The sequence below is a fragment of the Mugil cephalus genome, chromosome 17 (genome assembly GCF_022458985.1).
Source record: "Mugil cephalus isolate CIBA_MC_2020 chromosome 17, CIBA_Mcephalus_1.1, whole genome shotgun sequence".
Classification (NCBI taxonomy): Eukaryota; Metazoa; Chordata; class Actinopteri; order Mugiliformes; family Mugilidae; genus Mugil; species Mugil cephalus.
Genome location: NC_061786.1, coordinates 12,849,178 through 12,865,394, shown reverse-complemented (window position 1 = coordinate 12,865,394; position 16,217 = coordinate 12,849,178). Strand labels below are relative to the sequence as shown.

Sequence of the window (16,217 nt, the reverse complement as noted above, 5' to 3'; positions counted from 1 at the left end):
TGGGTGGGTTGCAGAATTTTTTGTTTCAGATTAGTCATATTAAATTGTGTTGGACATTATGAACATTATTATATTAATAAATATAAATGATTTGCAAGATAAGACATTTACAACCCTGATCTCAATGAGACATTAAGATGTCAAGGGCGTGTTCACACATACAGACCATATCAAATAAAGTAAAATCTGATGCTGATATCACCATCGGTGATATTTGAATCCCAGATATTTACATGATATATATATTTCCTCATAGCCTCTTCAGTGGTCAAATTGGATGTTTTACTCTCAAATAACAATAAAGAGTCAGAGAAAGACCAACTATCTGTTGTGATGCATGGCTAACCACTAGCCTAGCATAGACTGAATGAGCTAGGTTGGGTGATTTGTCCGCCCACCACAATTTGCTAGTTATGTTTATATAAATATGATGAAGAGTTATTTAAAAATGACGACGTGGTTAGTTTACTTACCTTATCCAGCAGTACAACTATCAGCAAAGATTGTCAATGCTTAAGCAATACATTTCATATATAAATAAATGCTTTGACTGGCTGGTGTCCACGGTGAGCAGGTACTGCCAAGAAAAAGATCTCCTCAAAACCTTTGGGTGACAACGCAGAGGGTTCATCCATCTTCCTATGCGGTCAATGACGGAGCGTACTAGCTAGCTGTTAGCTGTTAGCTGTAGTCTTCATGATGTGTCCAAATGCTGGTGCTTTTTGGCATCGTGAAGCCATCACCGCTAGCTCCTTACACTTATTGTGACCATATAGTGTGATTAGACGTACTTAGTAAGTCAGTAACATTTTAAGTTAGAATTGTATTTCAGACTTGAAAAATTCTGGTTTAAAATTTCCTTCAAGGCTCACTTTGACTTTTTGCAGCTACTAAGCTACTAAGTATCTGAACGTCAGCTGTCATGATAAATAAATATGAACGCTGTTTTGGGCAGCTGGTAGCCATTGACGACGCACAAGAAGGATCCTCAAATAAGATACACAAACAACGCTTAACGTTTCTTACACCGGTTTTCAGACTGACGTAGATGGAGCTAACCCAAATTCATGGTTTTATAATCCAGCTGTTCAGCCTGCTGAAAAACAAAAAAACAAAACCAAAAAAAAAAAGGGGAACACATGTTGGATGGTGACGTCAGGGCTTGGACCTGTTTTGTCTTGTTTTTTTTTGTCCCCCCAAGGAGTACACGTTTTAATAAACAGCGGTGGACCCTCTAGTGTGCTGCAAAATGTATTCTTTTTTCATTTATCGCAGGAGACTGAGATGAAGACTCTCAAGATTCATGTTCTATACTGTACCAAATGTGTGTAGTGTTGTATTTTCTTTCATCATCTTTGAATATACGTGTACAAATCGTTGCTGCAAAATGCCAGAAGTATTATAATGTTTTATTGACACAATACTCCATGCAGCATTGTTTGTCACTGAAATAATATCTATTGCCAGCTGAATGTGTCGTCGTGTCTGCCTGTGTTACATTTTTTTGGGGGCATCAAAAATAAAATTCTCAAATCTGTATCCCCTGAAGGAAAACACATGAAAACCCTCACAGTGGGGGGCCAAAGAAATCACTCTGCAGTCAGAGCACCGTGTCTAACCTTTCATCCCGAAACAAGCACAAATGCATCTCTGTGAATTTGAATGTCAGCGGGAGACTCCAGCATCAGAGGGAGCTGAGATTCCTCCCAGATCAGACACAGAGCCCCGTCTCCGTGCGTCTGTGTCTCTAAACCGTTGACCTTACAAATGAGCATGCTGCATCATTGTGAGAATTGGTGTTTCTGGGCGGTGCAAAGTGGAGTAGAGCACATCACGGTGCAGGATATCTGAGAAGAGCAGAGCACAGAGAGGCAGGCACATCCGCCGCTGGAGGGATCAAATCTGCACCATCTGACGCTCAAGGATTTATGGGTTTAGTCAAAATTGCTTTTCCCACTGTGGAGATTAAGCACCGTAGGATGTTTTCCACTCAGGCCGTAGAATAGCCCAGTGTAGCTGCTGCCGCCGTTGCCGTTTTTCCTCCCTCTTGTCGGCTCCGGCGCTGGAGAAGGGAATGACTCAGGAAGGCAGAGAGCTCCAGACCCTGGAGGGGAGTAGATTCTGATTGACAGGAGAGGTCCGTCCTCTGGGGAATGTGAACCATGCAGGTGGATGCCGTCCTTGTGCTCTTCTTGTGTGTTTGGCTCGCGGCCGCAGCTGGGAAGATGGTCCAGTCGAGAGGTCACAAGCTGGAAACCTACAAACAAAGCAGGTAATGCCGACAAAGTGGCGAACGTGTTGAATGCGACGACGAGTGTTTATGTTTAACTTAAAGCTTTTAATGCAAAAAAAAATTGTACTGATCTGTAAAAGTTATTCCCTCCCCCACTCCCCCAAAGGACTTCATTATGTTCATGTTATTTTAGGTACACACAGTGTTATCCACCGTTTCCTGTGTCACCTGTGGTGCTCCCTCCCCCTCTGAAAACTGACTTATTCAGACAGCAGATTGGAGAGCGGAGAGAGAGAGAGAGAGGGAGACCTAAATCCTCACATCTATTTATGTACTACTGGTAAATGCTTCTCTTGCCCCACGACTGCTCCAGGGGCCAGTTAATGACCATTTTCCCCGTTGGCGACGGTTGTAGTCAATGTCGTGTTCAGGTGATTATTTAGGCTAATTGGTGCCTTGTTAATGCGTCCATTGGATTAGGTGTTTTTAGTCGGGACTGAACCAGATGTGGGCGTCATGAAAGCACCCACACTTCAGCAAATTATTGATTGAACTGGCTTCTACTTTAAAGGGAGTTTGTATAGAAAAGTGTGAGTCTGCTATATATGCAGCTGAAGGAGTGTTGCATAAAAACTAAACTAAATAGACCTCCAGCGCATATTGAGGCATAAAAACACTTTGATGTGCTTGTCAGATTGTTGTCAGGTGTTCAAATAGCACTTATTTTCACATATTTATATTTAGGAAGCATCGATCAGGAGAATTTTTTTTTTTTTACTTAGAAATGGCCGCAAATTCATTTTCTGATTACTTGTGTTTGACGTCTAGCACTGATGTGGCACTTAACGCTGCTGAATGCAGAGGGGAGTAGGTGTGGCCAGAGCAAACACTTTGGATGGAAATTTATGATTTTAGTTCCCTGTTGCTTGAATCCGCAGAATCTATGTAAATGCGATTCCTAATTTCTCTCAGATCTGTGATTTCGGCGCGCGATTATCATAATTTGCAAGCGCGTTTCCGAATCCAAGACACATTTCCCATCTGTTGAAAGCAATCAGCATCTTATTTACATGACCAATCACTTGCCGTTTTCCTGTAATAGGTGTAAATTGCACAGCGTCTGAGCAGCAGCCTCAACAACTCGCAACTTTAAGCGATGCTGCAAACGTTCACGTTCGAAAAGTCAGACGAGGAATTTTTTTGCTCTACTGAAATTCTTTTATCTGCTGTTTGGTTATTGATTTTGTCGTCGATTAACTGATTTCCAGGTGCTGCGTCTCGATTTAGAGAATGCACCCCGACACATCTGCTGAGAAAAGTAGAAGTATTAGCCCTGAGTCCGACTGTTTGCCTGCGGCACCAAGTCAGAAACTGCCTTGGTTATTAATCTCTGGTGAAGATGATAAGATTTCCCCAAGCTGGCAAAGTGCAGTGCTGTAACGCTTCATAATGCTATCATCGTTGCATGATTTGCATCCACTTAATAAATTCAACAAACCCTGTCAAATCATAATCCCCCTGCCTTTAGATACAGTATCACTTTTCATGCTATAACGGCTGTTATTTATAGATCAGAGGCGACGTCAAACAGCTGTCTGCTGGGATTCTCATCCGTTTTGTGTGAAACACACACATTTGACATAAAGTACCTGCTGGGTTTTCTGACAAACCCAGAGTGCAGAGGGGGGGTGGGGTGAGGAGGAGGAGGAGGAGGAGGAGGAGGAGGAGGCAGGTCTGTTCCCGCTGAAGGTGCAACTGTGTCAAGCAGTGTGGGGCAGAAGCCGTCTTTTCAAAGCCAAACAATCCGCCGTGAAATTAAATTACAGTCATTGAAAATGATCATCCGAGCCCCCGAGGGTGATTAAGACGATCGTTAAGTATGAGAGGAGCACAATTCAAATCGTCTGTGGAGAATCTGCAAGAGACAGAGAGCACAAGTGGCTCAGAGCCGCTGTGTAATCTTTAAATGGCAGCGTCGCCTTGTCACCGAGCCTGTGCTTGGCGTTTGTTGTTTGTCGTTTTAAATTTTTTTTCTTTCCCCTCCCTCACTTGTTATAAACCCTCTCACATCGGCCTCCTCCCTGCCGACGCTCGCAGTTGGCGGATGGGAATCAAATGCAAATCTCTTCGCTTTCCTCTCCGAGCGGGAGGAAAAAATCACTTGTGCACAAATCAAACCCTCGCGCCTCCGTCCCTCCTCCTCGCTCCGCTCCTCCTCTGCTGGGTGTGAAATCGCGAGAGCGTCTGGGGCGCTGCTGCCGTGGGTTGTGGGAGTTTTTCGTGAGGCTCTCTTTCTTCGCTCGGGGACGGTGGTGGTTTGGTGGTTTGGGGGGGGGGGGTGTTTGTGTAGGATGGTGGAGACCCACATGGGGATAAGAAGGAGGAAGAGGAAGAGAACAACCCTCACGAGCTTTAAAATGATCATTTGGAGTGGTTGCACAAAATCCCATCTCACTGGGAAAGGTTAATTGCTGTTTGCTCACACACAGAATGAAGTAATTTCAGTCTTATTAGAGCTGAGGGCTGCTAATGTTTCTGTATCATTCATACACATAAATTCAAAGGAAATAGCATTTTAAATGAGGCCAAGAGAGCCGAACCCTAACTAGATGAGACTGAAACACCCATATTTGACTGAATGTATTAATTTTAAATCAATTGCCGACTAAGCGCGGTTAGTGGAAAGCAAACAAATCTTCCTTGTTGCTTTCCCCCCCAAATTAGTCTGTATCAGTGTTTACGTCTGGGAATACATCACATTCAGACATTACATCATGTCCATCTGTTGGTTTTTTAACAGTCCGTAATCTTTAAACCTCCTTTTTTCTCGACTTCTGTTCCTCTTCCCGCTCGCTGCTTTGCTCTCGGAGGTGGGCAAACGTTTACGCATCCAGTGCGACCTCCGCAGAGACGCGGCCTATTAACCCTGGCGCATCTCCCCCACCCCACACGCAGCTACCGCCGATTGTGCATGCATGCAGGCTCACGGCTGCACAAAACGGTGGAATCAGAGCAGAGCGGTGTGCAGTGCGGGGCAGGCAGGCAGAGAGGGGGGATTGGAGAGGCATCTCTGCCAAGAGGATTAGGAACCAGCTGCTGGGTAGATACAGCCGAGTAGCACCCACTGCCCATCAGATCACCGCAGCCAGCACCCAGCGAAACCCCCCCTTCTCGCTGTCGCCTTCGGCTCGTGGTTAAATATTTAGTTTTTGTGCGTTTCCTTTCTCTTTCAGTCTCTTCTTCTGTGGTATTTCCTTAATGCATGTATGTGGCTGTCACGGGGATTTGGCTCTGTCTGTCACAGCATGCTCTACTCTATTAATCCATTTTGGGGTTTTTGGAATTCATCACTCTTTCTCTCTCTCTCTCTTTTTTCCTCCCTCTTGCTTTTTGCTCGTGGCCTAGAACTGAAAAAAGCTGCCTGCCTGAAAGAAGTACACAGAGGCAGCTCTCTTAAAAAGTGTAACCAAAAAAAAAAAAAAAAAAAGAGAGGGAAAAAGCTAGCTTGCATCTGAAACGAATATGTGACGTGGAAAGGCTCGTTTGCCCTTCGTGGCTAAAATGAGTGTGATGTAACCGGGGTCTCGTCAGGACGTGAGAAGCATCAAAACAAAACGTGAAGAGGCAAATTGCAGCTGCTGCTGTGAGCCAGAGAAGCCTTAAAACGCTGCATTTTATTTCTTTATTCCTAGATTATTCATTGTTTCCCTTTGCATCAGTTATTTGTAAAAAAAAAAAAAAAAAAAAAAATAGTGAACAATGCACGTTTAATTTCCCTGAACCAAAGGCGGCATATTTGGATTTCATGTTTTCGGCATTAACAGTGATAAACCGTATAGCACACATTCACCTCATCACTGTATGTGACCTAGAAAACGCTAAGTCCTCCATACGTTTGAGAAGCCGCACCATTACTCGTAGGTCTGACAATTGCAGCACGCTATGCTCAGGGTCCTGAGCCAGATGCTTCAGTGTACATGCAGACCGTGTTACCAAGTTTAACTTAAAACTAGGCTTGACCATGAATGCATAGTCAAAAAACACCCTGGAGCAGAATAGATGCCAAATAATTAATAAAAGTGGAAAACAAACATGGACACGATGAAAAATGAAGAAATGGTACAAAATGAGAAAATGAACTGAAAAAACGAATTAACATGCAAATCAGTATACCAATATACTGTAAATAAAATAATAATAGTAGTAAAAGTAAAGACTAAAAAGTATAGTATTTAGCTTGAAATGGTGTATATCTCTATATCTCACAGGTGACCTTTAACCCCCCCCCCCAAAAAAAACGTGTTTTAAACGAAGGTAATACATAATACAGCACCAAAAAGGCTTTTAATATATTATAGGCTGCTCTCTGTGTTTTCTCCTCAACGGTTGCTTTTAATTAACAGGTCACGAAGAGACACCAGAATGGAGGGGGGTGGAGGTCACAAATCTGGGAGGCAAGTACTAAAAGGCTTAAAATGTTACATATTTATTCTTGCACGTCACCGAGGGCTCATTATCACACCAAATGTTTTTTTTATTTATTTTTTATTTCGCTTTGCAGCCCAATTTACAAACGAAGCCCAGACATGACCAAGTCCCCGATGACCAAATCGGAGCAGCTCCTGAGAATAGACGACCACGACTTCACCATGAGACCGGCGTTCGGAGGTCAGCAGCTGCGCTTTAAGAATTTTAAACAAAAGTGTTGCCCCGTAGCCCAGACAAGCCGCAGGAGCTGTGTCGCTGAGTGTAACTGGCTAAGATCTGTGCAGGGGTCATCAGTGGTTTGGACCTGGGAGCATTAAGCCCTTCAAGACCTCAGTGACACCATCCATGTAAGCTGAGCCCGACTTTCCAATTGCGGCTCAGCACTTTACATCACAAGTGTTAATACACGCCTTTTGCCTCACTGTATATTAGAGGGATTTGATGTCGGCTTCGGACTCCAGGATTATACTGAGATAAAGTCAAACGTGGCTTTTGTTTCATAAGAGAATAATAATAATATCTTTTGTTTGGATTTCCAGGCAAATGACCACAAACGAAAAAGCTGTATTTAACTAAAAAAAAAATAAAAAATCAAATAGAAATACATCATCCATGGCTTTTAACAATGTGTACTGTTTTTATCAGATCACTGTTAATCACACGACAATCTGCTGCTGAAAATACACCGACTCTTTGCCGAATCCCATCGTCGGCTTTTTATAGCGCAAACGGCATCTCAGCAGGAAGAAAGCTGGATTTCATCCACCGCCGCATCAACTTTGATCCATTATTCTGACCTGATTGTATTTCGTGTGCCGTTGGATGATGATGATGATGATGATGATGACGACGCAGAGCAGAAGGCCTGAAATAGGTCAAAAGAAGAATCTGAGCCAGATCGTGGCACGAGCTGCCGCTGTGTGTTTGTGCGATTTTTTTTTTCCCAAAGCGGAACAAAACAAGGTTCAGACAGTCTCCGTCATGGTCATTTTCACACCTCCGTCTGCTTTCACATGCATAATCAAACAGAAAGCAGCGTTTATGCAGGAAAATAACATTTCTGACACATTTCCTTCCAGGTCCTCCGATCCCCGTCGGAGTTGACGTTCAGGTTGAAAGTCTTGACACCATCTCTGAAGTGGACATGGTGAGCATGAAATCGCCTTTTTAATGTTGTTCTTTAAATAATATACTGCAGTAAGCTACAAGGTACTCATCCTGTTATGTGTTTGTCAACTACATTTGGCTTGTAGATATTTTTCCCACTGAACTTCTTAAGAAACAGTTTCAACAGAAATGAGGCAACTTTCTCTAAAATTTAACAAAATAAAAATGAAAAATGTAAATGTATGCATCAGAATTGTATTTTTTTATTTTTTATTTATTTATTCCCTCTTCGACTAATCATCTCGCAAACCAGGGGAGATTCCCAAGTTGGGAAGCACTGGACTGAGCTGCATAAATATTTGAAACGTAGTTCAAAGTAGCTCCAACAGTACAATTCAGTTCAATAACAATCAAAACCGTCTTGAGACGCTTTACAGAAACCAGACACTGAAGCCCCAGGAGCAAGAACTAAGGCGGCAGCGGGGGGAAAAAAATCATTCTTAACAGGAAGCTGAGTGCAGTTCAAATCAGAAGATCCGTCCACTGGAGGCTGGAGACGGAAAGAAACAGTGGAGCTGGGACGGACGTGGGGGGAGAAGCAGCATGCATGCAGCATATATATTTGATACAGAGAAGAGGTCAGAGAGGTCGCGCATGATACGTGGGAGATTAAAACAAATGGAGTCAACGTTCAAAATGTTGATAAAAGAAGAGTTCAGAGGCTGTGCAGCGTGTTCGTGAAAGATTAGTTTTAGCAACGGAGTAATGTTCGATAAACCGTCCTTCCTTCTTTTTCTCGTCATCTGCAGGACTTCACCATGACGCTGTACCTGCGTCACTACTGGAAGGACGAGCGGCTGGCGTTCCCGAGCACCAACAACCAGAGCATGACCTTCGACAGTCGCCTGGTGAAGAAGATCTGGGTCCCCGACATGTTCTTCGTCCACTCCAAGCGCTCCTTCATCCACGACACCACCACGGACAACGTCATGTTGAGGGTTCACCCCGACGGCAACGTGCTCTACAGCCTGAGGTGTTCATTGGCTTATTTTAAATCTCATTTGAATATTAAAACCGACAACTCATCCTTCTCTGTGCCCATGCGGCTTTTCGTAATTCTGAAAATTGCTCCTGCAGGCGTTTTATATATAATTGGAAGTTTTTTTTCTGTAATGTACAAAAAAAAAAACGTAACTAAAAAATGAAAAACTCGCTGCTGATTGTCCTTGTTGGCCTTCGCAGCACATTCGCCAACGTTTTTTGGAGACAGTTTATAAGAGGAGATTATAAAACACATGCTAGCTCACCGCATGGACGTTTTAAGCTTTGTTTAATCGAGAAACTAATTAGTTTCGGTGTATTTTCAACAACTGGCACACGGCAGAAAGGGCAGGACAGGAACTTGGGAAAAAAAAAAAAAAAAAGTGTTAGAAGGAGCTGTTCACAAAAACGGCTCCATAAAAAGGACGTGAAAGTAGCACAGTCATAAGCTGAGGACTCAGAGGCGGCTTATAAAATAACACCGCGCGCACGCACCTCACTACGAAGCTCATCGCACACAGCCCGAGTCTTTATTTATGTTAGTTTAGCTTAACTTAAGTAGCCAGGAATGTGTGTGTGACCCTAATCTCCACTCCTCCGTTCTCTCAGATGTCACGTCACAGTGGATGTTTTCTGTGTTTTCCATTTGCAGAGTCACGGTCACCGCCATGTGCAACATGGATCTCAGTCGTTTCCCCCTGGACACCCAAACCTGCTCGCTGGAGATCGAGAGCTGTGAGTGGATTCGCAAAAATGTTTAGTCGGACGTCGGTGTGAGCTGATATCATTAATCTGGAGGCGTAGGCAGCCTCCTTGTTAGCTGCTCGCTCAGGTACCATGAACACAGAGAGGATCGAACCAGTGACCTCACAGACATACCTTCTCCAGCCACGGCTCAACCTACTCTGCTGCAAAGCTCCATTATTAACAGGAGAAGAATGTGTTTTAGTAAATTGCTTCTGCAATACTCACGCAGCGTGTACATGAAAAAGCCTAATATCCATTTTTGGACGCTTCACTGGAGCTTTGTTCTCGCAGCCTCCTCAGGCCAAAATGTCACCAGACATCTCGTGAATTCTGAGCTATATCATGCCACGGATGTTTTTGTGCTAATTCGCACTTCAAAGAGAATGCAATGCTTTAACTTTATCACCCTTTCCTCTCATGCTATTCCCACAACTCCACCATGGGTGAGGCTCAAAGACTAGGAGAATCACGGGGTGTATGAAGACACTACACAGGCTTCACAGCCTCTAGGGAACGCTAGCGGGGCTTTAGAGTTGAAGCGATTTTTTTTTTTTGTGTTGAAATCATCTCCGTCATACTTTTTGTTCACATTAACATCTTGTTCACACTAATATATTTCATATTTACCCTACAGATGCGTACACCGATGACGACCTCATGCTGTACTGGAAGAAAGGCAACGAGTCCTTGAACACCGATGACAGAATATCTCTGTCCCAGTTCCTCATCCAGAAATTTCACACCACCACCAAACTGGCTTTCTACAGCAGCACAGGTACTGCAGCGTAATCCGCAACACATCCGCTTCCAAATGCATACACTGCAGCGAACTTAGATTATGTAAATCGTCCCAAAGTGGGCCTCGTGCACCTTTTCTAACTAAAGCACGAGGTCACGTAAAATCCATGTCCCTTGAATGCTACACCTAGAAGAACATACTAATATCCTCCCTCAAACATGCAGTGAATCACAGTCTCGCCAACCACTTGTGCGTTGCTGGAAAGCCCCTGTAAAAAGCCTTCTTATACCCACACGTCAGATTACAGCTCACAAGAGCAACCTGAAGCATAAAAAGGATTTCGTGTCCTATCTTTCTCCGCCAGAATAGCTGGAAACCTCCGCTTCAAGTGTCGATACGGCGTATCAGCGGCTAACACAATGTGTGCGTGTAACAGTGCTATTTCTTCTTCCTAGGCTGGTACAATCGGCTGTACATACACTTCACTCTGCGGCGCCACATCTTCTTCTTCCTGCTGCAGACTTACTTCCCTGCCACTCTGATGGTCATGCTGTCCTGGGTGTCCTTCTGGATCGACCGCAGGGCCGTCCCCGCCAGGGTGCCGCTAGGTATGAGAGGCCTTCTCTTTAGGGTGACGTGCGAAGAGACGTAGGTTGGTTGCAAAAGGGAAAGGGGAATCGAATGAATGAACTGGCGACACCGCTAGGAGTAAGGGCTGCCACGTGGTTAGGCTTACAGTTCTTCAAATCCCCAAAACTGTGGCAATCCCCAAAGACCGTGACGTAAAATGCCTGGTGCAAAAAAATGGTCTTGGTTTCTATGACTAATTTCCCCATTCATGACAGCTATACTGTGGTAAACGTGATTGTTTAAATTATGTCAGTGCTTAAAGGGAGGCGTGATTAGGTGCGTGGTCGCTTTGAGTGACAGGTGGATCAATATCTGTCCTCTCTTAACATCACACACCCACCCCATTTCCACACACACTCCATTTTTGAATTGGCCAGGTTTTGGGAAGCTGAAGTCAAAACCAAGACAGAGACGCTCAAAATCACAGCGCTGAGCCTCAACCACGCTTTAGAAAACCCGTGGACTATTAATCATATCATAAAAAATACTGAAAGAATCAAAAAAATTAAAGCAACACAAATAAAGAAAAGATCAGAGAACAAGGTTAACAGTGTCCTAGATAGTGTCCTAAACCAAAAACTGTTATCGCTAAATGCTAGTATTAAGCTAATGTGTTGTTATACTGTATATTAGCATGCTGATGTTTGCTAGTCCAACCGGAACTCAACTGAGATTGACGGAAAAGTTATTTATTTTCTAAGTATTTGTCAATAAGTCATCCAAAAAGGCAGAATTTCTGTCTTCATGGTTGGAGTTTGATTTTTTTATTTTTTACTTGGGGGAGGTGGGCCGATTAAAGATAACCTACCATGATTCATAAACAAATATCGTGCATAGTTCCTAGAATGTACGTTAATAGGCAACTATTGTATCAATTAATTAATTAGTTAATTGAATAATAATTAATGAAGTGATTACCAGATCACGGACTTCCACTTCCAGTTCTTTGACGAGTGCACATTTTCGCGCATTTGCGGAAGGCGTGGTTAGGGCGCTCCTATTTCACCTGGCAACGACAAATGCTATTTTCTGATTGGTTGATTGGCCGCTGACATTTTCAGATTGGCCGGTGATTGAAGCGGCGCAGACAGCCTTTGCCTCATCTATTCATAGATTCTCTTCTTTGAGAGTCTGCCTGCCTCGAGTTTTAACCAACATTGCGCTCATAAAGCCATGCCAATACGACGTCTTGATTTTCTGATGATCAGTAAACATGTCTTGACCCCTAAAATTTATACTGCGACCCCTTCAAAGTTGTAAATGTTTAATTTTGACCTTTGACCTTGCTGCTGAAGTTGGGAGCTATAACAAAACAGTCTTATAGTTGTGAACAAAATACAGTTTAGACATGCTTTAATATTGATTACTACAAAAAAGAAAGGAAAAAATATTGTCATGTATCACCGTTACTATGACATTCAGCTTTAGCTTCATAACACACCAGGTAAATAACAGCGCTGCTGTGACTAAAGTGTTTGCGTCCTCCCCTTCAGGCATCACCACAGTGCTGACCATGTCCACCATCATCACCGGGGTCAACGCCTCCATGCCACGGGTCTCCTACATAAAGGCCGTGGACATTTACCTCTGGGTCAGTTTTGTCTTTGTCTTCCTGTCGGTGATAGAGTATGCGGCGGTTAACTACCTCTCCACCGTACAGGAGAGAAAAGAGAGGAAGCTGAGGGAGCGAGTAAGTGCAGTTTTTTATTTATTTATTTTGTTTTTTTACTTTGTGTTATCATTTCCTATTAATTCAAGTACTGCTGCCAGGTTTAAGTTGAAGGAAATCCTGTAGTGGACAAATGTTCCAAAGAAAAAGTAAAAAAAAAAAAAAAAATCTATAGGACATTTACTTTTATTCTAGCATTTATTTTTTATCATTATTATAAGAATTTTATTCATTGTTGTTCATTGTTTCCTCTTATAAATCTAGGTTAGAGAGATTTGGTAAAAAATTAACACCATGCCTGCAAACATGGGTGTCTAATATATCATTGCTTATATTATATGTTCATATTCATCCACATTTTTATTGTATTAGCAGCCTAGGAAAGTTCTTCACAACTCATATAGATTAAAAGCTCTCTATTGCCTCATTACACTTCCTAAATGGGGCATGGTTGTAGATGGAATTTGAACTGCTACAAATTGGAAAGACCCCCTCATTAAAAGCAATAAAAGATGAAAGAGATGTCTCATGTAAGTTAAAGAGAGGCAATAATAGCTCTCTGTAAGTCAACACACACACACGACTGACCTGATTTTATAATAAAATATTACACACTTACGCGTGAGCGTGTTTCTAAACGGATAGAAACGCAAATGAATAATTTATGTGCATTTCCAATAAACAGATAAATATTTTCTAAACTGGCACTCGCTTAGCTCTAAGCTCAGGGCTACGGCAAATTATTTCTGGGACTACAGCTCGTGTACTATATTGCTATTCTTCGTCTGCCAACTGCTGCGGCATATGGAGCCAAATTGCCCACGTACCCCGAGGAATATTTCCAGCACAAACATCCTTCTATCAGTGTTTCTTAGCGAAGTTGCTTAAAGCCCCTGAGTGTGGAAAGGAACGATACACATTTAAGAATCTAATGTATTTATATTCTCATTCTAGTTTGCTTTGTGACTGAAAGTTGAAAATTAGCGTTGAAATTGCTTTTTTTTCTTCTTCTTCACTTTGCGTGTTGGCTCAGCTGCCGTGTACATGCGGCATTGGGAACCCCGACGACATGATGATAGACCCCCAGATCACTGGCTACGGGTCTATAGATATCAACAACACAGGGAATTATGGGATCCCAGAGAACGGCGGCCGCCAGGAGCGAATTCTGGCTCAGGTGGCGCTGAATGACCCGCAAATCACGGGCCAGGTGAAGCCGGCCAGAGGCTACGTGAACATCTGGATAGACACCCACGCCATTGACAAGTACTCAAGGGTCGTCTTTCCCGGAGCGTACATCCTCTTTAACATCATCTACTGGTCCATCTACTCATAACGTGGGGTGCGGGGGAAAGGCTGCGAGAGCCGTCCACGAGGGGACAACATGAGCTCGACCCGAGTGCAGGAACAATGACTTTGCACTCACAAACTGTTCATTAGACGCATGGGGACCATCGACAGACGGGTGACCGTTGCCTTCTTGACCCAGCCTCTTAAAAGTGATGACTTTGAAAAATGAGCTACACAAAAACTGCCACTGTTTGTGACGCTCCGTGAAATCTGTGCGGTTTAATGTTTTAACTATGGCGTTTCCGATGGAAGGATGTTGTGGATATCGTCGTCATCTAAGAACTCACAGCAACGCACACACTTCTGTTAATGCGCAGTGTAACGCAAATCAAATCTCGATGCAGTGACTCAGAACGTGTTTTCAAACCTGGAAATGTGAACTGGAAACGGGCCGACGCTGACGGGCCTTTGCCAGTGTACGGACGGATCCTCCCTCTTCTTTATTTAATCTGCACCTGACAATCACCAACAAACTAAAAATCTTCAGAGGAACAGTCTGACATTTCGAGAAATGTGATTATTCACTTGAGAAAGTAGAAAGTTTTTGGTCTGTTAGATATACGGCTACAACCAACAGCCAGTTAGCTTAGCATAAAAATTACAAAGTAAAAAAAAAAAAAAAGCTCAGATTTTTGGTTCTGTCCCACCAGTCAACAATTCCCTAATTAAAGAGTTGTACATTTGTTTAATTAGTAGAAAAAACAGCATAAAAGCTCACTTTTACTGGCAAATTCTGGTTGGGACTAATAACTTTCTGTCTTACCAATTAGGAAATGATTTGGAACAACAACAAATTGTTGTTTTTACATCTTAGTTTCTATGCATACCAAATGAATGACTCGTAACATAACTGATTAGTGCGCTTTTGTAGTGCTGGCATGCAGATGTTTTTATTTTTAAACCCTTTTGCCCGATTTTCTGTCTCCGTGATGAGCTAGGCTAACGGTCTCCTGACTGGAGCTTCGTAGTTACTGTACAGACGCCAAGGTTCGCATCATTCCACATCTTACTCTGCAAGAGAAAATAAAATGCGGAAAAATTCCTTCTTACAAAAAAAATAACGATTCAGTTTACTCTCATTCTTGAGGGTCTGTTGTTTTCTTCTGCAGCATGCTCGTATGATTCAGTTTTTGTTACCTTTTCTTGTGAAGTTTGCACCAGTGCAGTTACTTTGCTGTCGAGCTGCTGCGTTGCACTTGAGGAGTCGGCAAAGTTTAGCAAAAGGCAAAAATAATGCAGTTTAATTAAATGACAAATGTAAAGATGTATGTTTAGTAAATCCCAAAAAAATTATTATGCTATTGACTTTTTTTTTAAATGTCCTCATTTCTTTTCTGTTCTTTTTTTATTATTATTATTTTTAGATACAACTGAAGCTCATCTCCTCTGTTTGGTGTTGTGAGGCTTTGAGATTCGCTGTGACCTGTTAGTTGCTAGTTTTATCGTCTGTTTCATCTTATACTTTGTTAGGCAAAGGATATATAAAAAAAATTATTCCGGTGGTTCATGGCAATTTAATGACCAAGCGTACGGATATTAAATTAAACTAATTAAACATGTTGTTGTGTCGGGAAATGCTTAATAAATGTTTTGTTTTCAGAAAATGTGAAAAATATTTGAGCCGAGCTTCAGCATTGTATATATTTTTACTTAGCAAACCTGAATGCATTGAGATGCATGGCTTAAAATGGCTTTTTGCAGACATTAAAATCAACTTAAGACACTTGACACTTGAAGTTGATGGTGACATTTTTTTCCACGTGACCTGTTAAGTCTTGCTCTCAATTTTTTTTTTTTAATCATATTTTCCTGCTGTCTTATTAAGTATATTTAAACAGTCCTGGAGGATACGCTTTGACACTTATGAGACTCTGGATCTCTACCAGCTCCGAGGTTTCTCTTCTCTCTGGCATCCGTCTGATTCCTGATGAGCAATCATAATAAACCATATAAGCTGCACATTCTGTAATGCCATTAACTGCTCACTTGTAAGAAGCAACAAGCATATGTTGTGTATATCTATTTCCCCGAAATAGTGGATTCTGTTGAAGACTGTTTGTTCTTTTTAAACTTTTGTTTTGAGCAACGTCCCAAAGGGCGCGGTGACAATTTAAACTTGTGCACCATAAAACGAAAAAAAAAAAAACACACCAACAAAGGCATCGCTGCATCAAAGGATAAAGCATCAAATAGATGTTGAGAATCTGATTTTC

At 42.4% G+C, this 16,217-nt stretch overlaps 1 protein-coding gene across 1 annotated transcript; it reads left to right on the top strand.

Moving 5' to 3' along the window:
- The first annotated feature begins 1,692 nt into the window (after positions 1–1,692).
- On the top strand, positions 1,693–15,732 carry LOC125024076 (gamma-aminobutyric acid receptor subunit rho-1-like). Its single transcript, XM_047611740.1, has 10 exons — positions 1,693–2,272; positions 6,637–6,687; positions 6,795–6,901; positions 7,801–7,868; positions 8,638–8,861; positions 9,522–9,604; positions 10,251–10,391; positions 10,811–10,963; positions 12,479–12,675; positions 13,688–15,732. The coding sequence occupies exons 1-10, from the start codon at positions 2,163–2,165 to the stop codon at positions 13,988–13,990; spliced, it is 1,437 nt and encodes a 478-aa protein (XP_047467696.1). The 5' UTR covers positions 1,693–2,162; the 3' UTR covers positions 13,991–15,732.
- Positions 15,733–16,217: the final 485 nt, after the last annotated feature.